Here is a 23,442-nt window from a genome sequence, read left to right on the forward strand (position 1 = left end):
TTTTTCTCTCCTAGAGTTTGCCTCTGTGTCCATCTTGTCCACCTCATGCATACTTCCCTATATCTCATTGCTCCCCACATTGTTTGTTTTATTCTCCCTCTAGTTTGCCTTTCAACTCCTGCTCTTGGTGTTTCCTCCTTCTCTAAACCCTGCTGTCGGTGTCCCCCGCCACCCCCCCTCTGTCTCCTGTTCATTTTGTTCTGTTGCATTGTGATCCGTTCAGGGTTGAAACTCTTCCATGAGCCTTGACTGTATTCACGAAGGTGCATATTGGAAAATGATAAAGTGTAAGTAATTACAATGCATAATTAATCGATGTTTATACGGGTCCAGCAATAAGTGGCCATGACTCATTTTGGCAGTTCCACAAAGCGGTGAAGCATGTGTTTTCTTGGTGTCTTGAATTTTTTTTTTTCTGAATTGCAAAAACAATTCTAGAATTGTATTAAAGAAGGAATCTATTTTTAGACTTGCTTTGATAAGTCTTTGCTTTATTGGCCGTGTGCAAATGATCCTTTTGCTCTAGAGGCTACTATCCCAAAGGAGGAGGGGAGGTGGTGGTCAAAGTCAGCCCTATCGGTACGATAAAACCCATCATGCTAACAGAGCGAGGTGATGTGACCAAGATCTTCGGGAGGGCATTTGTTGCTGGATCTCTACCTTTCAAGGTAAAAATATACATATTTGGAGTGTTTAGACAGTTTATTGTTTTGACAAGATATGAAGTAATGAAACTCATTTGTAACCACCATATGCTTGGAAGTGATTTCAAATTATAATTTTCCTTGAAGTTGATAGTTTTGTGTGAAAGGTCAGTGTAAAACATTGTGATGATAAAACAGATGAGCAATTTGCATTTTAAATTGGCAAAATAGTTCAACCTTTGAAGTATGCAGCTAAAAATGGCTAGGTTACATTTAATGTGACATGGGATACAATCAGGATGAACTTGGCTCCCATTTTTACCTGCGACATGTCACAGGTCTACAAGTGCTTGACATTGCTGCTGCTGCTGTTGTTACCTCCGCCACCAAAGGTGGATGGAGGTTATGTTTTCAACCCTGTCTGTTTGTGAACAAGATATCTGAAAAAGTTATGGACGGATTTGGACGAAATTTGGCAGAGGTAGCGTATGTGACAAGGACGAAATGATTAGATTTTGGTGAAGATCCGGATTCGCATCCAGCCGTGATGACATTCTGGGGTTCTTAGAGACTTCTTTCAGCATCTTGCGGTCTGCTCTTGGGCTGAACTTGCTGGGGCGGCCTCGCCTGAACAAGTTGGCAGTTGTTTGGAATCTTCTCCACTTGTAGATGATCTTCCGGACAGTCGAATGATCGATTTCAAATTGTTTGGAGATCTTTTTAAATCCCTTCCCAGGCTCGAAGGCATCTATAACCTTTTCTGAAGGCCTCAGAGAGCTCTTTTGATCTCGGCATGGTGACGCCACACACTTCAACAACAAAGAGCAAACCAAACTAAATGTCTGAAGTTTAAATAAGACAGGTTCCTCCAAGATCCTCTCTAACGATGTTCTAATCATTTGCACCCGAGTTGGTGCACCTGATTCTAATTTTAGGTATTTGAAGTAGTGATAAATGTGGGGGTGTACTTACTTTTTCCACATGCGAAATTTGCATTTATGCTTATTTAAATTATACAATGGACTACAAAATGTAAATGTTTCATGATATTTGTTATATTATATCACCTTTATCTACCAATATTGTTGAAATGAAGATCAAATAGCTGTATGTTGAAATATGTTGAAAAAGTCAAAACTTTACATGGGGTGTATTTACTTTTTTTGAAATACGTGACTGTATATGTCAAAGGCCTTGAATATCCCTTGGAGCACAGTCAAGACAATCATTGAGAAGTGAAAGACGTATGGTACCACCAAGACCCTTCTTAGATCAGGCCGTCCTTCCAAACTGGATGGCCAAGCAAGGAGACTTGTCAGAGAGGCCACCAATAGGCCAATGGCATCTTCGAAAGAGCTACAGGCCTTTATGGCAAAGACTGGTCACTGTGTGCATGTGACATCAATATCCCAAGCACTCCACAGGTCTGACCTGTATGGTAGAGTGGCAAGAAGGAAGCCATTGCTCAAAAAACCCACCTTGAGTCCTGTTTGAGGTATGCATAAACACCACTATGGAGATTCTGAAGCCATGTGGTGAAACGTTTTGTGGTCTGACGAAACCAAGATGGACTGTTTTGGCCGAAATGCAAAATGTTATGTTTGCCACAAACCCAACACAGCACATCACCCGAAAAACACCATCCATACTTTGAAACATGGTGGTGACTGCATCATGTTATGGGGATGTTTATCATCAGCAGGGACTGGGTGGTGGTCTTTCTGGTGGTGACTGCATCATGTTATGGGGATGTTTATCATCAGCAGGGACTGGGGCACTTGTCAGGGTAGAAGGAAAAATCTGTCGTGCGAAGTCCTTTCTGGACACTTTTGAGCTCCTCGCCACATACATAGCTTTCATCCGCAGCTCAATGGAATACTGCTCTCCCCTCTGGGCTGGTGCTCCTGCCTCACACCGAGCTCGGCTTCACGCGGTTGAAACCAAAGCATTCAGAATCATTGGAATCTCCAGCGATGAAGCTGATTCTGAGGGCTTTTCTCTCTCTCACCGCAGGCAGGTAGGTGGTCTTTCTGTCTTCTAATGACTCCTCTCCGGCCTTGCTCCTCCTGTTCTGTCTGTGCTCTGTCCCCCAAATATTCCTGCAGGACGCACAAGATCTGCCAGCAACCCTCTTCTGGTGAAACTGCCAAAATCAAAACTCTCTGCTCACATTCACTCCTTCATTCCTCTTTTCTCCTGCCTCTGGAACAAACTCCCACACTCTCTTCAATCCTTCTCCTCCATCCAGGTCTTTAAAACAGCTGTTCACCACCATCTCTTATCTTCCCCCATCCAAAACCTTGATCTTTTCTACCCCTGTTAAAACACCCCAAATCCGCCTTTTTAAATCCCCAACTTCCTGAAATTCCTAGAAGTGTTCATTTGCTTTCTCCCGTGTACCCCTCCCTCCTCCCCCAGCCCTCCCCCTTCCACAGATCTACCGACGTCTCTTTTCTCTTCTGTTGTTGTGCTTTTGTGCTTCCCTCTCTCCCCCTCTTGTCTCCCGCTCCCTTCATTGCATGTTTTATGTGTCTGTGCATGTTTTCATGTTCAATGTGTTGGCTCTTACACAAGCCTCGATTCTGTATACAAAAAAGAAAAGAAAAAAAGGATGGAGTAAAAGGCTGCATTCTTTCGTTCATAATAATCTCGAACTGTGAAAATTTTTGAAGATTTGGCGTTTCTCTTATATGTTGCTTCAGCAAAGAGAAGTGCTGAAGGATATCTTTTTAATTTTTGCTACCTAGATTTCCAAACTAGTGACTTCATTAACATTGTTTGCAAATTATGTGACTGTGTGTCTCTGTTGTTAATAATGACTAGGTTGCCCAAGTCATGGCTGGTGCGGCAACACAGCGGCTACGAGCAGAGTTTCCTGGGGTGCCACTAGAGGTTAAGCCAATACAGGAGCCTCGGGGTGCGGCATTTGGAAATGGCAATGGCCTCATGTATGTTAATGCACCTTGCGTATGGTAAAGGGAGATGTCAGAGCAGTGGTATAGATTATTTGTAGAGCGCTCACCACTGAGTTGTCTCACCTGGGTTTGAATGCGGTAAATCTGAGTAGTACTATCAAGAGATATGACATATTGAATCGGACTCTTTGGAAAGGGATGCAATTCTGGATATCCTGTCTGCATTTGGGTTTTGAACTTTGAATATCTTGTCTCTTTTAAAAAAAAATAGTTATTTTTATAGTGAAACCCATACGGCAAGGCCATCTATAACAGTTTGTCTATCCATATGTATGTATGTATGTATGTCCCCTCAAACGTACACCAATCAGAGCCGAGGAACTAGTCACATGACAGGGGTGATGTGATGTCATTACGGCGGTACGATGGCTGACTCCACACACTGCCATTTTGATTCTTATGCTGTTCAGGCCGGACACATCGTTGAACCTGTCATGTATCACAATCTGCATGCTCTACTTTTATGTGTTTTGTTCAGTGTGAAACACAAACAAACATGTGAAACACATGAAGTGAAACACGTGAAAATAAGGATCTTTTATTACACTCAATTGTTTTCGTGGCTGTGGTTGTTATTGTTTGTAAGCTCATTCTGTGTAGTTTTATGTATTTTTCTATTGCTTCGCAAAATATCACTACTGTATATATAATTTTGTATGCTTGTTCCGTGTCCCTCTAAAGGGTTTCTACTTCGTAGAATAATAAATGTTTCCGTTCAAACTGCTGTGTAAATAAACCATACATTAGCACTTCTTCCTCTTCTTCAAATTCGCAGAGGCTTTTAGAACTGGAAAACTCATGATTAAACAAACGATTTTTTTTTTTACAGCGTAAATGTTTGGTTCCTGTGTTTACAGCGTTTGTCTCTCCGTATGCATGCATGTCTCACATATTTATCCTACATATTGGGTCAGTTTTATAGCCGACTATTTTTTTTTTTTTTTTTTTTTTTTTGGGATACAAGATCGAGGCTCGTGTAAGAGCTAACATAAATCACGAAAAAAAAAAAACCGACTCACAAAACATACAATAAAGGAAGCGGGAGACAAGATGGGGAGAGAAAGGGAAGCACACAAGTACAACAGCAGAGGACAGGGACAACGGAAGATCTGTGGAAGGGAGAGGGCTTGGGGGGGGGAGGCATGGGAAGGCGGGGGGGTGGGGAGGTGGGGTGGGAAAGGTATAAAACACATGGACACTGCTAGAACTTCCAGGAAAGAAAGAAGTCAGGATTTCAAAAAAAGTGGATCTGGGGTGAATTAACGGGGGTAGAAGAGATAAAGGTTTTGGATGGGGGAAGATGAGAGATGGTGGTGAACAGCTGTTTTAAAGACCTGGAGGGATGAGTGGGATTGAAGAGAGTGAGGGAGTTTGTTCCAGAGCCGGGATTAAAGAGGAGTGAAGGTGAGCAGAGAGTCTTGATTTTGGCAATATCACCAAAGAGGGTTATTGGCAGATCTTGTGTGACCTGTAGGAATATTTGGGGGAAAGAGCACAGATAGAGCTGGGGGGCTAGTTCAGATAGGAGTCGGTAGAAGACAGAAAGACCACCAACCTGCCTGCGGTGAGTGAGTGAGAGGCCCTTGGAGTTAGCTTCATCGCAGGAGATTCCAATGATTCTGAAAGCTTTGGTTTCAACAGCGTGAAGAAGAGCTGGGTGTGAGGCAGGAGCACCGGCCCAGAGGGGAGAACAGTATTCCATTGAGCTGCGGATGAAAGCCTTGTATGTGGAGAGGACCTCAGGTGTGCCAAGGAAGGACTTCGCACAACGGAGGATGCCCAGTCGGCGACTGGCTTTGGAGGCCAGCTTGGAAATGTGGTTTTCCCAGGAAAGATCATGGCAGATAGTGAGACCCAAAAGCTTGAGTGACAGAACTTCTTGGAGAGGATTATTCAGAAAGTAGATGGGAGGGTTTTTCAGTCGGTCTTTACAGAGAGACATAGTAAGAGTGTGAGATTTGTCAGGATTGAAAGACATGTTACACTTCTTTGACCAGTCTGTGATTTTGTCCAGGTTTGCAGAGAGTGAGGAGTCTGCAGACTGCATGCTCTGGCCATGTCTGATTACATATATGCCATTAATATGATAAAATAATTGCATTAGGAACTGACTTTCAGATGATAACCCTATTTTAGACAAATTTATCATTGTTAACCCCCACCATACAAAATGGCCTGTAGGAAAAAAAACCTATACCACAATCTGGAGTGACACTCACCCTATAAATGTTCCAAAAGGGTTGCCCTAACATAATATAGTCAAACCTTTTATGTGGTGTGGGTTGAAGATGACCTTTTTCCAGGCCTTGCTCCTGGACTAGTTTGTCTGTTTGTATGTCTGTAGCAGGATATCTCACAAAGTTATGGACGATTCGGACAAAACTTGATGGTCATGTCTGGTGTGTGACAAGGACTAATTGATTAGATGTTGGTGAATATCCGTATGCTGGAATTTTCTATATCTTAAAGTGATTTTTCACCATTGAGAGATGGGGCCAAAAACGATGTACAGTATAGCACAATGTTTTAAAAAGTTATGGACAGTTTATGACAACTTGGTAGATGGGTTGGGTCGGTGACAAGAACAAGGCGATTAGATTTTGGGTCTGGTCCGAATCCAGATCCGGCCGATCAGTGGGATAGAAAACATAAAATGTTGAGCCTGGCAGAGGTATGCTCTGTACCGAGTGCTGTTCTAGTTTGTACATGTGTTGCTGTGTTTTCAGTTTCCATAAACGGTGATTATCTTTTTTTAATCCAATTTTAGTGTTGTGGCTGAGACGAGCACAGGGTGCTTACTTGCTGGTTCGGCACTGGGTAAAAGAGGTGAGATGAATTATTCCTTTTTTTTTTCATCTGGCAATACAGGCTATTAAAAGGCAATTTTGGACAGTTTATAAAATCACAAAAAATTACCCTATTTTATGAGTTATTGATTCATGAACATAATGTTTTTTTGAGGTGCACATGAAGCAAGTGATTGATATATGCAGATCACAATATTACTATGTCCATGCTGTTGGACGACCTTTTTTTTTTTTTCTTCTTTTTTTTCACATACACTCGTGAACTGAAATCTTTCATACGAATAACACAGCCATTAATGTTTATGGAAATTTGTATGCTATACTGTTTCTTTCTATCCTATAATGTTATCCTATAATTGAACATCGTCCATTCAAAAAGGTGGAGGTGGTGGTTCGTGTGCAGCTGCTTGGTTGCATCATCTTGTGGGGGCATGGATGTGCCGCTGATGCAATATCCCCCCATTCCCAGTCAGCTGGTACTCATTTTGCCGACCTCAGAAGGATTACAGGCTGAGTCAACCCCACCTGGTTTTCAAAAAGTTATCGGGTTGAGATGCTCAGACTTCCAAGAAATGCCAACATTTTAATTATTTTATATAAGAGTATCTATAACTAGAACAGCACATGTGAGAGAGAATACCTCCACCAGGCTGAACAGTTTACATTTTGTGTTCAACTGATAGGTCAGATCTGGATCCGACCGTAACCATAATCGAGTCGATTTGTCCTTGTCCAAACAACCAACCTGTCTACAAAGTTTCGTCCATAACTTTTTGAGATATCATGCTATATATCTTTTTTTTTGCCATATCGCTCAATAGTGAAGATTCACTTTTAATAATATCTGCAGATCCGCATTCGAATATTCACCAAAATTGAATCAATTCTTCCTCGTCACACACTCAACGTGTCCACCAAGTTCTGTCCGAATCCGTCCACAACTTATTGAGATGTCGTGCTATGTATCGTTTTTTGCCCTATCTCCCAATGATGAAGAATTACTTAAATATTTTCTAAAATCCAGATCTTCACGAAAATCTAATCATTTAGTATTTGTCACATTCCCAACCTCTCCATCAAATTTCTTCCCAATACATCCACAACTTTTTGAGATATCCTGTTAAACATGCAGACACACACATGTGTGACATGTGCAAAACAAATGGACAAAACAGACGGGTGAAAACTTAACCTTCGGTGGCGGAGGCAATTTGTGAGTAAATATTTTTTCCTTGCTAATTGTACATCAAATAATACTGCTTCATAGGAAAAGTGACTGTAAACCACATGCCACACCCACACTTTGCCCAAGGGTCCTGACCAATAAATAAGTTAGTGCCATGCATCCGCCATATTTTGGCATCGATTACACGGTTTGCGAGGATATTGAATCGTACAAAAAAAACGTTATTGGAACTTGCTGCTAAAATCACTATCTGCTGCTACATTGCAACCCACAGTATGAATCAGCCTATTATAGCTTTGGAAGCCTTTTTTGGCAGTGCTAGCCCACATATTTGGAGGGAATCTATGGAAAGATGTGTTTCTGGCTCACTGGCCTTCATCAACATGTAGTATACTCTCCCAAAGCGTTGAGCTGGCAAACCATGCCTTGAAGTCTTATTGAATGCCCAGCTAAGGGGTTGAACCCTTGTTGCACCAACGAAGTTCCCCACGTAGGCTTGTACAGCCCAGGCTAGATAATGTTTTATATATATATATATATATACATACATACATATATATATATATATATATATATATATATATATATATATATATATATATATATATATATATATATACACAAAGAATTAAGTTAAGCACCCCTACACAACGAATTAAGGTAAGCACCCCCTAATATATATTCTTTGTGTATATGTATACATTGGCATATATTCTAAGGTATGTGAGATCAAATAATGATTGGTATGACATTAGCAATTATCCATTGATGAAATTGAGTGATCAAAGTGAAAAAAAGTGATTGGTTGAGTCAGTGATCCGATCACGTGGGTCCTACACACGTTATTGACGCAAAGATCGCTAGAGGTCTTCTCAGAACAATGACTGTACGTTAGAAAACATAAACGTCATCCACACTGTCCGTGATGGACCTATAGCTCCATACTTAAATTGAGGTGAAAATATGCCTAAAATTCCCAAAAAATTTCACCTTAAATTATTCAGAATAAAATATTGAAAACGGCATGATTGTTATGTTTTTATGTGACCATAATATCACTTCTCCAGAAAATATAGCAATATCATGGGTATATTACACTGTTTTGACGACAACAAACTTGTAACGTGCGAGGTTGTAAAAAAACGGTGGGGGTGCTTAACTTAATTCTTTGTGTATATATATGTATATATATATATATATATATATATATATATATATATATATATATATATATATATATATATATATATATATATATATATATATATATATACAGTGGAACCTTGACTTACGAGTGCACCAACTTACGAGTTTTCCGAGATACGAGCCGTCGCTCGGGCGGTTTATTGCTTTGAGATGCGAGCCGAGATCTGAGTTACGAGCTTACGCCAGCCGCCACCAGGTGGGTTCCGGTCACGTGGTTATCTTGCCGTGCAAGCATATCTGCCGTATATCGCTGCTGTTTTGTTTTTGCATGTTGGTTATTTTGGAGCTTACGCCAGCCGCCACCAGGTGGGTTCCGGTCACGTGGTTATCTTGCCGTGCAAGCATATCTGCCGTATATCGCTGCTGTTTTGTTTTTGCATGTTGGTTATTTTGGAGCTTACGCCAGCCGCCACCAGGTGGGTTCCGGTCACGTGGTTATCTTGCCGTGCAAGCATATCTGCCGTATATCGCTGCTGTTTTGTTTTTGCATGTTGGTTATTTTGGAGCTTACGCCAGCCGCCACCAGGTGGGTTCCGGTCACATGGTTATCTTGCCGTGCAAGCATATCTGCCGTATATCGCTGCTGTTTTGTTTTCGCATGTTGGTTATTTTGGAAAATTTCTTAGTTTTAACCATGGGTCCTAAGTAATTGAGTGCCAAGGGCAGTACTGAGAAGAAGAAGAGGATGATGTGCTTGGATATAAAACACGCAATCGTCGAAAAACATGAGCGAGGTGTGCGTGTTGTCGACTTGGTGAGGCAGATGTGAAGGCAGCTGAAGATTTTATTATAACTTTTGCCGAACTGATAGAAGCCGAACGATACATCCCCCAGCAAATCTTCAACTGTGACGAGACAGGGCTCTTCTGGAAAAAGATGCCGAGGAGGACGTATATAACGGCAGAGGAGAAGAGCATGCCAGGCCACAACTTGTTCAGAGTGCCGGCGATAGCTCGCCTTCTCTTTGTGGAAGACACGGTGAGATTCTTAACATCCAACAACTAATGGGACGCAAACGGGGCGCCCAGTTTAGCGGTACACACATTGATGAATCACCCTGCCTGTGAAACACCGACATGACAGTTATAGCTGGGTCGGGATTCAAACCCAGGCTGGACAGTTTAGAGTCAAGTGTGCGTACCTCCAGTCCAGGCCATCCTGCCAACTTGTATGCTGCATACAGGTGAAATATAAAGCGCGAGATATTTTTATATATACTGCATATTTAAAAAAAAATTGGTGTGGTTTTTGGCGGGCTGGAACGGATTAATAGCATTTCAATGCATTCTAATGGGGAAATTTGATTTGAGAAACGAGCAAATTGAGTTACGAGCTCGGTCACAGAACGAATTAAACTCGTAAGTCAAGGTTCCACTGTATATATATATATATATATATATATATATATATATATATATATATATATATATATACAGTGAACCCTCGTTTATCGCGGGGGGTTACGTTCCAGAACCCCCCGCGATAAACGAAAATCTGCGAAGTAGCGACCATATATATATTTTTTTTTAATATATATTTTAAAGCATTATGAACTCCCCACACTCTTATTAACCTTTCCCATACTCTTATAAACACTTCCTATACTCTTAAACACTTTTTACACTCTTAAACATACGTAATTTTAACAACATATAAAATTCTAATGGGTACTCACCATTGAAGATACTGTAGCTACCCATGGGTTCCCCAAGCAAGACCAGCATCAGAATCTCCTTGCTCCAGCCGGTGACGTCACCGGCGGGGATTCCCGGCGCGAGAGTGGCTGGTCACGTGACCGCTAAAGCGTGCCGCGCTTTGCGGGTATAATCAGCTACACCTGTTGATCACGTGACCACCGATTCACCGAAGCACGCCACGCTTGAGAGGCGTGGCTTTCGGTTTCTGGTTGTGCTTTATAATGCAGCCCGATAAATGGGCTTTTCAGTGTTCCCGAGTTGGTTTTGAGAATAAATATCTTCTCGGACGAGTTTGTGTCTTGCCCGTCATTTCGTCCGTATCAAGCAAGAGCCCCGGCTCTTCAATACTACAACTTGCGTGATGAAGATGATGATGAATTAGCTGTGCAGTACTGATGACGATGAAGGTGATGACGATGATGAATGTACTGGCGTTTTCCATACGCACGACTCTTTGTCTACCCTTCTACTGTACACTATGTACAGTATTTTATTTCTTGTAATATGTTTTAAATACTGTATTTTTCTTATTTCTTTACGTTTTTTAATTTTTTAGGCTAGAAAATGCTTATTTTACCACAAAAATATTTAAAATAATAGTATATAAAAATACATTTATACCGCAAAATCCCGCGATATAGCGAAAAATCCGCGATATAATTTTACATATACTAGCGAGAAAAAACCGCGATGTACCGAATCCGCGAAAAGTGAACCGCGATATAGCGAGGGATGACTGTACATATATATATATATATATATATATATATATATATATATATATATATATATATATATATATATATATATATATATATATATATATATATATATATATATATATATACAGTGAAACCTTGACTTACGAGTGCACCAACTTACGAGTTTTCCGAGATACGAGCCGTCGCTCGGTCGATTTTTTGCTTTGTGATGCGAGCCGAGATCTGAGTTACGAGCGAGCGAGCTTGGATATAAAACACGTAATCGTCGAAAAATATGAGCGAGGTGTGCGTGTTGTCGACTTGGCGAGGCAGTACGATCGTAGTACTTCTACGATATGTACGATTTTGAAGCAGAAGGAGTCGATAAAGGCTATAACGCCAGCCAAGGGCGTTACGATTATTTCAAAGCTCCGGACCTCTGTCCATGAAGAGATGGAGAAGTTGTTGTTTGTGTGGTTGACGGAGAAGCAGCTCGCAGGAGATACCGTGACCGAGAGCATCATCTGTGAGAAGGCACGAGACATTTACGGGGATTTGGTGCAGCAGACGGCGGGAACATCAACGGACGAGGCATCGGAAGAGTCATTCAAAGCCAGTCGGGGATAGTTTGATAATTTTAAGAAGAGGACCGGCATTCACTCCATCAGGCATGGTGAGGCAGCAAGCTCGGATGTGAAGGCAGCTGAAGATTTTATTATAAATTTTGCCAAACTGATAGAAGCCGAAGGATACATCCCCCAGCAAATCTTCAACTGTGACGAGACAGGGCTCTTCTGGAAAAAGATGCCGAGGAGGACGTATATAACGGCAGAGGAGAAGAGCATGCCAGGCCACAACTTGTTCAGAGTGCCGGCGATAGCTCGCCTTCTCTTTGTGGAAGACACGGTGAGATCCTTAACATCCAACAACTAATGGGACGCAAACGGGGCGCCCAGTTTAGCGGTACACACATTGATGAATCACCCTGCCTGTGAAACACCGACATGACAGGTTATAGCTGGGTCGGGATTCAAACCCAGGCTGGACAGATTTAGAGTCAAGTGTGCGTACCTCCAGTCCAGGCCATCCTGCCAACTTGTATGCTGCATACAGGTGAAATATAAAGCGCGAGATATTTATATATATATATTTCAAAAAAAATTGGTGTGGTTTTTGGGGGGCTGGAACGGATTAATAGCATTTCAATTCATTTTAATGGGGAAATTTAATTTGAGAAACGAGCAAATTGAGTTACGAGCTCGGTCACAGAACGAATTAAACTCGTAAGTCAAGGTTTCACTGTATATATATATATATATCAGTCACTATGCGACCTTCATATCATCAGTGGAGAACCGCCAGCAAGGTGTCCCATACAGCTGCTGCTGCACCTTTCTGGGAGCGATAAGCACCGCCTGCCACACGGTAACGTTATCTCTGGTATCCACTCATCATATGGAGTCGACCTGGTTGCGGTTGGGAGTTACTAATAACTAGCCGAAACCCGTGGAACATCCACGGAAGGGAGGATGTGGTGTATGGATAGAGTGTACCATTATGGATGGCATAGGGGATTTGCTTGTCCGAGTAAGAGTTAGGAAGAAAGATCAATTTACACTTGTGCAAAAATGCTACTCACAATTACATCGCCTGTGCGTCGGCCTGTGATTGAGCCAGAGAGTTGGCCTGTGAGTCAACTTCCTTTCCAATGTCTGCAAGAGTTGAAATACTGATTGTGAATGTGTAAAATTATATGAAAGAAGAACATGCATATCAATAGACGATGCCATCGAAAAGGAGAGCAGCTGTCCATAGAAAAGGATGTCTGACTTATCAATTTGACATTATTGCACAGGAAATGACAAACAAAGAAACAGTTCATTTCCATCGGGTAATATTACGATGAGAGATCAGCCGATACCTTTATTATGTCCATCAGCATCCATGGCACTTAGAAAAAAAAACGTAGCATCAGCCAGCCGCAGCCAACTATCACGTACCGTCTCGAAGTCAATGCCATCCTTTTATCTCTTCGTATACAACTCACTGATTGCAACGTCACTCCATTTAACTTTATTAAAATGACGATAAAGACGTGAAACCCGTGGAACATCCACGGAAGGGATATCGTTCGTCTGTTTTCAGCTCGTTATCTTTAAGCTTCCTTACGTATCGCCACCTGCTACACCTCTCTGAGTTACGAGGATTTATGCAACGCACCCCGAGTATCGCAACGTCACTCCATTTAACTTTATTAAAATGACGATAAAGACGTTTCCTTATATATCCTAATTTAAAATGTTCAAGGGAATAAAAAGACCATTTGGTTCACACCACCCATCACACCACTCGACTGTCGAATCAGCGGACGGCTCGCATCGCCTTCGCCCAGCAGACGCCAATACGATGGTGTCGTAAGATGGCGTCGTATCGGCCGATAATCGGATGCTTTTGGGTCCCAAAGTCGGCGAATTCAGATTTTTCGAGTATGGCTGTACGTGATAAACAAAGAGCGCGGTTCGTAGATGGAAAATGCATTAGTGCCGTGGGCATCAGGTCACTGGGTGCGGCGTAAAAGGGATAACAAAGTCGAGTCCTTACGGTATTATTATATAGATGGTATCTGTAATCTGGTTCTCCAACCTATTGAGCGGACAACATGACGTCATCGCCATGCATGTCCGCATTGCCTGCAAAGCTCCAGAGGAACCATCTAGCAGTGCGTCATTATCATGTTGTCCGCTCATTAGGTTGGAGAACCAGATTACAGATACCATTATTAGTAACTCCCAACCGCAACCAGGTCGACTCCATATGATGAGTGGATACCAGAGATAACGTTACCGTGTGGCAGGCGGTGCTTATCGCTCCCAGCAAGGTGCAGCAGCAGCTGTATGGGACACCTTGCTGGTGGTTCTCCACTGATGATATGAAGGTCGCATAGTGACTGATATAAAAACCGAAAGGTTCACAGAGTTACAAGTGTATGGAAGCCTCACTGCATTGCCCTGATGAAGCCCCAACAAGGGCGAAACCAGGTCGGTAACTGTGAGTTTTGCATGCACTTGTGACAGTATCTGAATTTATAATCCGTAATGACGCACTGCTAGATGGTTCTTCTGGAGCTTTGCAGGCAATGCGGACATGCATGGTGATGACGTCATGTTGTCCGCTCATTAGGTTGGAGAACCAGATTACAGATACCATATATATATATATATATATATATATATATATATATATATATATATATATATATATATATAGATATATATAGATATATATAGATATATATATACACAAAGAATTAAGTTAAGCACCCCTACACAACGAATTAAGGTAAGCACCCCCTAATATATATTCTTTGTGTATATGTATACATTGGCATATATTCTAAGGTATGTGAGATCAAATAATGATTGGTATGACATTAGCAATTATCCATTGATGAAATTGAGTGATCAAAGTGAAAAAAAGTGATTGGTTGAGTCAGTGATCCGATCACGTGGGTCCTACACACGTTATTGACGCAAAGATCGCTAGAGGTCTTCTCAGAACAATGACTGTACGTTAGAAAACATAAACGTCATCCACACTGTCCGTGATGGACCTATAGCTCCATACTTAAATTGAGGTGAAAATATGCCTAAAATTCCCAAAAAATTTCACCTTAAATTATTCAGAATAAAATATTGAAAACGGCATGATTGTTATGTTTTTATGTGACCATAATATCACTTCTCCAGAAAATATAGCAATATCATGGGTATATTACACTGTTTTGACGACAACAAACTTGTAATGTGCGAGGTTGTAAAAAAACGGGGGGGGTGCTTAACTTAATTCTTTGTGTATATATATATTTACAGACTGGCATTTAATATGGAATATTTTTTTTTTCTGAACTCAGTATATCAATATGGTGAGTTTCTTTTACGCTTCGGTGATTTCCTTGTTAAAACAACCATGTCACTGATTGTCTGTCGCAGCAAGAAGTCAATAACAGGATTATATCACAGGTGGCGTGACAAAATGTACGGACAGGTACATTTGACGATTGGCTTCACAATCGGGTATATAAGGGTTGTTGCGTTCTGTATTAGTGGAAAACAACTGCTTCACGTTTACAAAAGTTATTGCCGCTTCCTCTGGAGATGGTCCGCCAACTCAACAATGCTGTTTGTCCTGGAGTGGTGGCTTTACGAAATTATGGCATGAAACAGCGTGCTATTGCTCGACAGTATGGCATCACTCAAGGTCAGGTGTCAAAGATCCTGAAAGGAAATGCTCAGAGGGGTGTCCCTACTCCAATACCAAGGCCAGGACGTCCCCGTAGAACCACAACGAGGGATGATCGCCAGCTGCACCGGTTAGTCCGCAATGGCCGTGCCAAGTCAGCTAATCGGCTTCAGGCTGAGTGGCAGCAACTGACAAATGTGCCTGTATCCAGAAGGCTAGTCAACCAACGACTGGTTCAAGCAGGCTATCGTGCAGGCTATTCTAAAATCCGTCCCCTGAGAAAGCCACGCCTGACCAGACAACACCGCCAGCGACAATTGCAGTGGGCCAGAGAGCACCGTCAATGGCAGACAGGACACTGGAATCACGTGATCTTCAGTGACGAGTCTAGATTTCTGGTCTATCGTCAAGATGGCCGTGTCCGAGTGCGCAGATAAGTGCATGAAGCCTACAACAAAGATTGTATAGTGCCAAGAGTCCAAGCTGGAGGTGGTGGGGTGACCGTTTGGGCTGCTTTTCATGCAGGGGGCAAAACTGACCTGGTTGTTCTGAATAGAAACCTGAACCAGTTCAAGTACAGGGCCATTCTGGAAGAAACATTGCTTCCATTTGCTTGTGCCGCCTTTCGAGGAAACTTTGTCTTCCAAGATGACAATGCAAAGCCTCATCGTGCTCGCATGATCCAACACTTTCTTGCTGACCGTGGTGTGGAGCATTTGGAGTGGCCTGCCATGTCCCCGCATATGAATCTGATAGAGAACTTGTGGGCAGAATTAACGCGTCAAATCGACAACTTGGACCAGCAGCCAACCTCTGTGCATGAATTGCAGCAGGCTATTGTCACTGCATGGCAAGTGATTCCTGTTCAAACCTTGGCAAATTTCGTGAACAGCATGCCTCAACGTGTACGTGCTCTCCTGAATGCTCGTGGGGGTTACACGAAGTACTGAACTGTAATTTTACTGTCCGTAATCCCAGTCGTAATTTAACTTTTGTTTTTGTTTAAAAAATTTTTTGGCTAATGTGTAAAATAAAGAGATACTTCTGGAAAACGTACAGAAGTTTAACACAGTACTCTCCGTGAATTGAGTTCGATATCAGTTTACATCACTTTCAAGGATCAATTTATTTGCTTCGAAATGTCAAATGTGGTTTTTGTTTCTTTTAAAGGTCACATTAACAAAATCTAGAATAATTTCAACATAATTCCAATGAACTTTTGGTGCTAAGTCATCTTGAAAAGTAAGTTCACCCCCACAAAAAAAATATTCCATATTTAAAATGCCAGGTCTTTATATATATATTGTTACAGACACGACTTTGATGTTAAGGTGGGCCGAGCGGAATGGCCGTCGTGTCCGCACAAATTACCCGACTATACTCGACGTTGACGAAGTCGCGCGATGCTGGCTCAATAAGAAAAAGAAGACACCCGGCTGGATCACAATAACACAATACGACACCAGGGGTTCAGTTCTCAAGACCTCCGGAGGAGGTTATATTAAGGCGGAAGGTTAGATTACAGGGGCTAGAGTTATAATCACAGAAAGACAGGCACTTAGACACACTCTTATATTAACCCCGGACAGACGACAGACAAACGGGACAAGGCTGACTCACACGGGGATTGATGGAAAGGACAGGCGGGTAGCGATGGCTCCAGGTGCACCTGGGCTCAAAGGTCAGAATCGACTCGGTCCGGTCCAGAGATGCGGGGAGGTCGCAGCGCTCGGATGGCGTCTTGTCTGCTCAAGCTGGGGGCGCATCTGACTCAGCGCTCGCAGGTGGCTTTCCTTCTCCAAGCTGGGTGCGCATCTGACTCAGCGCTCGCAGGTGGCTTTCCTTCTCCAAGCTCGGTGCGCATCTCACGTCACATCCGGCGCGTGGCCGCGTATATCCGGCGGGGAGTGACACGCCCTCGGCTCGTTAGCTCCGCCTCGTGGAATCGGCACGTTGCTTCTCATTGGGTGCGTGCGGGGGGGGTTTACCAGGCTCCGCCCTTGACGAGGAGCTGACAAGGAGCCCCTTCGTGGTAACCCCGTGGAGCGCATGGTCTATGGCGCTAATCGAGCCGGTGTGAGGACGCATCCTCCCCCGCTCCGCCGCCATCTCCTCTGTTGTTGTTGTAATTGTTGGGGAAGAGATGGAAGGAGGTATGGGAAAGGTCCTAAACTCACTACTGATGCCATATAATCACATTCTGGTGCAACGAAGAGTCATAATTAATGGAGACGAGGCCTTAACTGACATAGAATAAGAATAACTAGGAAGATGTCCGAAAGTTGTCTACGTGTGGTGCGGTGGACCTGGGCACGACATTTAATGGGGGAATAAGGGGAAGGTCGGCTCTACTGATTGTTATTTACATGCAATGGGACTAGGGAATGGGGGATCGGGGAAAGTTGGGGAGTATTGGAGAAAATAGGGGAATATTTACAAGCGGATATGGAGGCCAAATTCCATATTCGCAACATTGCACCCTTCTCTACCCTCGGGGCGTCCCGACCCGATAAATTTTTACCTACTTTAGTGTGGCACGCAATGTAGTTCCCTCTACTATTAACTCTACCCTGAGTGCGACAGTTTTACAGATATTCACAAATGAGTAAATATGTCCCCCTGCGACGTTGCACCCTTCTCCTCACAGAAACACACCCACAGGATAACCGAATCCGGAAAGAATTCTCAAACTAAACATACAGCCGGTAGGGAGCATTATTTACAAGACTACGCTGCTATTTACACTACGATCCAGGACCTGTTTTTGGAGGAACACATGCAGATGTTATGCATAGAGAGAGCGCGCTTGCCAACATCGATACACCAACCCACGAGTGCTCTGTGGCCGACGGCCTTTAATAACGTGCAGAGCACCCTTTCCCAGCATCAAAAGCACCACCCCACCACCAATCGGTGCAGTCACCATTGTTCATTGGAATAAAAATAAATTCGACAACCCCTAACCCTGCAGGTGTCTCTTGCTCTTCTTGTGGTGCACTTGGTGGTAACTAAAAGTGGTTCACCTGTATGGCATAGGTGCCACGTTGACCCATAGGTCCATCCCCGGGTGGTGCTTGGCCGCAAACGAACTGCGGTCCATTGTGGGTGGCCACAAACATTGCGGTCCATATGGTGTATCGATCCCGGCAGCAAACAGCGAAAGTGCAGGCCCACAACTGCGCAGCCAGCACCTCTCTCTCCTCTCTCTCTACCCCAAAGCCAGATCCTCGGAGGTGGGAGACAAAAGAAGAAACAAGTGAGTAAGGTGGTAAGGGCGCAAAAGTGCACGCAATGTAAGGTGATGCACACTGGGGGCACATGGGAACCAGGTGAGACAGGTACGTTCCTATCGTACGCCCCCCCCCCCCCCCCCCCACCAGGTAACCTACATGGCCCCTCCCTTACCCCTTACTGTATCCACAAAACACAACACTACCCATAAACATCTACTTTACAAATCAACAAACATCCCTACTGTCTTCCCCGTTCCTCCCATATACCAAATTCGTCTTCTCTCCCTCCTAACCAATCAAATTTGCCATTTTCAACTCTCATCAAAATTTGCCATTTTCAACTCAACATCAAAATTTGCCATTACCAATTCAACATCAGTCCCTCCTAGGGAGGGAGAGATGGAATCACCCCAATGTCTCATCCACGTCGTGATGCGTCTCACAAATCCACACAGCAATCTCATTTCCTGCAACAAACAAAGAAAACACAGGTGTGGAGTCATCATCATCACCACAGGTAAGTGGCTGCGTATGGTGCGACAGGTTCATCAATCCTAACTATTTCCTAAATGACTTTAACAACTTTACACTACCCGGGGTCTCTCTCCGGCCAAACCATTGGCCCTCTTACACTATGGGTTCTAAAAACCAATTCCCATTGGCCAAACTGTGGTGCTCTTCAATTTGGGGTCTCACTCCCCCGATTCATCTCCCGGTGCCCTCGCACAATTTCTGGGCTGTGGCGTGTACCTCTCCCAGTGGGTCTACCCACCTGCACACCTCCACCACTGCGGTTGCCTCCGAGCTTACCTGCTCCTTACCCTAACCTAACTACCTGGGGAAGGCCCTCTGGCACTCTCCCCACTCGGTGCCCTCTCTGGCACTGGGCTACCCGGGTCCATCCTCCGGATCCTCGGGCCCCATCCACAACTCTACCGGCTCCCAGAGCCCACCTGCGGCCTCACCTGGCCGACATCCTCACAGTGGTGGAGTGCCCAACCAACTACACACACTAACAGGCTACACGCCCAGCCATTTCCACAACACTAATGCACCCATCCAAACAGCATTCTTCCAACCGCACCACAGATGCCAATATCCAACCACAATTTACCTGTACCCTCTACCTAACACTTACACTACCCGCCCCGGGTACTCGTGAAAGGGGTCCACTCTTCCCCCATCCACACCTTCGCACCATGCACACCACTCCGTACCACTCACTCCAACTCTCTCCACACACCTGTACTTGCACACCTGTGCTCTCACACCTGGTGCCACCTGCACCCTTCTCTCCCCAAGCGCATTCGCGCTGATCCACAACACTCACTACTCATACACTGCTCCACACACCTGTCCAGTTGCACACCTGTGCAATCACACCTGTTCAATTCTCACACACACAGCATCATCTCAGCTAACTACTCCCTTCTGAAACTTGCGCTTCCCAGTCGTCCCTTTAACTATTGCGCTCCCTCGTCATTATCATCCATACTAATCTACCTGCGTCCCCACTACAGGTATCAGTCACTAACTAAACTTAACGTCACCTAATGTCAATCCTCGCTAGATCCCTACACACCATATCCTAACCCACCCGGGCTAGTTTTCACTGCCATACACCCCATAAGCTATTGCTCCTTTGCCCCCCACCTGTGAGGGATGGTGGATTTGCCATCCCACCACATCGGGGGTCTCTCACTACCAATTTTGCACATCAAATTTCAACAAATCAAAAATTTGCCAATCACTGCCCATCATCTGCCAATCACTACTGCCAATCCCTTGCCAATCATCAAATTTTGTTTTTCTCTAATTTTGGGTCCAAAACACTAACCTCATCTCCCAGTCTACTCACTAATACCTCTCGGTGCGCCAATCCCTGTCCAAAGCCCGGCTTCGTAAAGCCAAGCAATGGATGCTGGTTGTTTTGTGCCTGCGGCTGGATGCGTCCGGCACTCGGTGCAGGGACGGGGGCTTACCCGGGCCGAGATCCCATGCATCACCTCGGCGTGGAGCCATCCAATGTCCCGATCTCGACCTGCCGGCACGTCTCAACAAAACGTGGTCGCCATGACGACCCTTTCTATCGGGCTGCCAGCTCCGCCTAGTGGAGCCTGGACGCGGCCGTTCAAAGCGAGGCCCGGCACGCACCGAGGGCCTGCTTCGGCTAAAAGTCGCTCTAACCTCTAACCCGTGTAACGTCGATGCTTCACCTGGACGCTTACACCCCGCAGCCCGTTCCTTGCTCACACATCCAGCCGTTTCCATGCTCCTCGTACCGTTCCTTACACACCTCGGTACACCCATTCCACTCACAGCCTTGGTCACACACCTGACCACCGAACACTTTGGCACACATTCGTTGGTCGCACACCTCACCAAAACACCTCTTCGCGCCCCCTCCTCAGTCACCTCCTCTGTGACAATCACAGGTGTGCTCTCATTCGCACACCCAACCACGTGCCTCACCACCAACTCCAGCGTGCATTCCCACTCACGCTCTACCATTCCAGGTGTGCATCCTTCCATCCCAGGTGTACATCCTCGCTCACCTGTCACAACTAACTCACGCTCCATGTCACTCTCACTACTTTCACCTCCATTCTTGACAGCGCACTCACCCTTACTCTTGACAGCGCAGTCTTTCCCCATGCACCTGTCCGTCACACACCTTTCTCGCGCACACTCTCCCGTTACACCCTCTGTAACACTCACCACAGGTGGACACTCTTCCTTACTTCTGACAGCGCACTCTTTCCTCATGCACCTGTCCGTCACACACCTTCCTCGCGCACACTCTCCCGTTACACCCTCTGTAACACTCACCACAGGTGGCCACTCTTCCTTACTTCTGACAGCGCACTCTTTCCTCATGCACCTGTCCGTCACACACCTTTCTCGCGCACACTCCTGCGCACACTCTCCCGTCACACCCTCTGTAACACTCACCACAGGTGGACACTCTTCCTTACTTCTGACAGCGCACTCTTTCCTCATGCACCTGTCCGTCACACACCTTTCTCGCGCACACTCCTGCGCACACTCTCCCGTCACACCCTCTGTAACACTCACCACACCACGCTTCCATGTGCTCCCTCGCACACGCGCTACGACCGACTCACTCTCGCCAGCACACTCACTCCTTGGCACGCACTTTTTCCTCACACACCCCAGAGTCGGACTTTCTTGCACACCTCCTTTTTCGCACACCAGACCTGTCGCACACTTCACCGACGGCCTCTCACGAACACCCGGGTCTATCTCGACCCCCAAGCCTCTTAAATCACCTGGCGCATCATACGCACGACCATATTGGTCACCACTTACACCGGGTCCTCTTCCTCTTCGCTTCTCCTCCATCACCTGCGAATCCCTCATCCGGTTAATGAGCACATCATCACGATCCAAACACAGACTTTGGACCAATTCTTTTATCTCCTCTTTTATCTCTTTCTTATCCCCTCTCCGTCGCTTCTTAATTTCGCTCATCCCTTCTTCCACTTCTTCTAATTTGTGCTTCACCTCTTTTATTCCCCGGTACGTCTCCTCAAGCTCATCCTCTAAGGCTACCTTGACCGTTTCCAGGTGCGTCCTCACCTGCCGGTCCTTCGTCTCCATTACCTCTATCACCTCGTCCAACCTCGTTGTCAGTCCCTCACGTACCATCTGACATTCCCTCTTTGTCGCTATCAAGTCGTTTTTTATGTCGTTTTGTGTCGCTTTTAAACCTCCTAATACCGCAGTGTTCCTTTGAACCTGCTCCACTAACTCCGTCTGTCCCACCGTCAGCTGCTCCACCTCCTGCGTCAGGTCCTCTATGCCCCCTTGTAACTTTACAGTCCCCTTTCTCACCTCCTTCTCCATGCGCTCCTTACAGTGCCTCACCTCCTCGCGCACTCCTCCGACCTCCTCACTCACTCCTCTTCTGATCTCCTCTCCCATCACTTGCATCTCCTGCCCAGATGCCACCCTCATCTGCTGCATTTCCTCCCTGTGAGCATCCAGTTTGGTTTCTACCCCCATTCTGACCCCCTCTATCTGCTGCTCCATTTGTTTAACTTCCCTTTCCGCTTGGTCCCTCATGTCCCTCAATTTGCCTTCCATACTGTTTTCTAACCCTATTAACCCATTTCTCACTCCCTCTATTTGATTCTCCTGGGCAGCCATTCTGTTTTCTACCCCCGTTAACCCATTTTTCACTTCTTTTATCCCGTTGTCTAACCCCTCAAAATTATTGTCTAACTTCCCAATTTTCTTGTCTAACTCCTCAAAATTATTGTCTAACTTCCCAATTTTCTTGTCTAACTCCTCAAAATTATTGTCTAACTTCCCAATTTTCTTGTCTAACTCCTCAAAATTATTGTCTAACTTCTCACCGGTACCCCTCATTTGGCCCTCTAATCGCCCACTATCAACCCTCATTTGGCCCTCCAATCGCTCACCCTGAGCATCCATCCGGTTCCCCAATTGGTTACTCTGCAGTTTGAGGGACGCCTGCATTTGCGCCATAAATTGCTCCATGAGGACCTGCATCTGGGCCATCCCTCCCACTTGTGCAGCGGGTGCGGCCGCCGTAGCTATGTGCGAGGCGCCATTTCGCGCGTCTGCTACCCCCGCTGTTTCGCTCTCCTCATGTCCCTCATGTCCCTCAATTTGGTCCTGGACCGACCCTGCTTCACTCTCCCTAACCGGACCCCAGCCGTCTTGATCCGCCATAGCGCGACTTTCCAAATTCGGGTTTTGTAAAACAA

The 23,442-nt window shown here is 44.9% G+C and overlaps 1 protein-coding gene across 1 annotated transcript in view; it reads left to right on the plus strand.

Moving 5' to 3' along the window:
* RTCA (RNA 3'-terminal phosphate cyclase) overlaps nt 1–23,442 on the plus strand; it is a 70,834-nt gene that overhangs the window by 41,508 nt on the left and 5,884 nt on the right. The window contains exons 6-8 of the mRNA XM_068109911.2: nt 527–668; nt 3,468–3,592; nt 6,387–6,445. Of these exons, the coding sequence (XP_067966012.1) occupies nt 527–668; nt 3,468–3,592; nt 6,387–6,445 (326 nt within the window). The remainder of the gene's footprint in view (nt 1–526; nt 669–3,467; nt 3,593–6,386; nt 6,446–23,442) is intronic.

This window comes from Myxine glutinosa, chromosome 3 (assembly GCF_964187855.1).
Source record: "Myxine glutinosa chromosome 3, kmMyxGlut1.1, whole genome shotgun sequence".
Lineage (NCBI taxonomy): Eukaryota > Metazoa > Chordata > Myxini > Myxiniformes > Myxinidae > Myxine > Myxine glutinosa.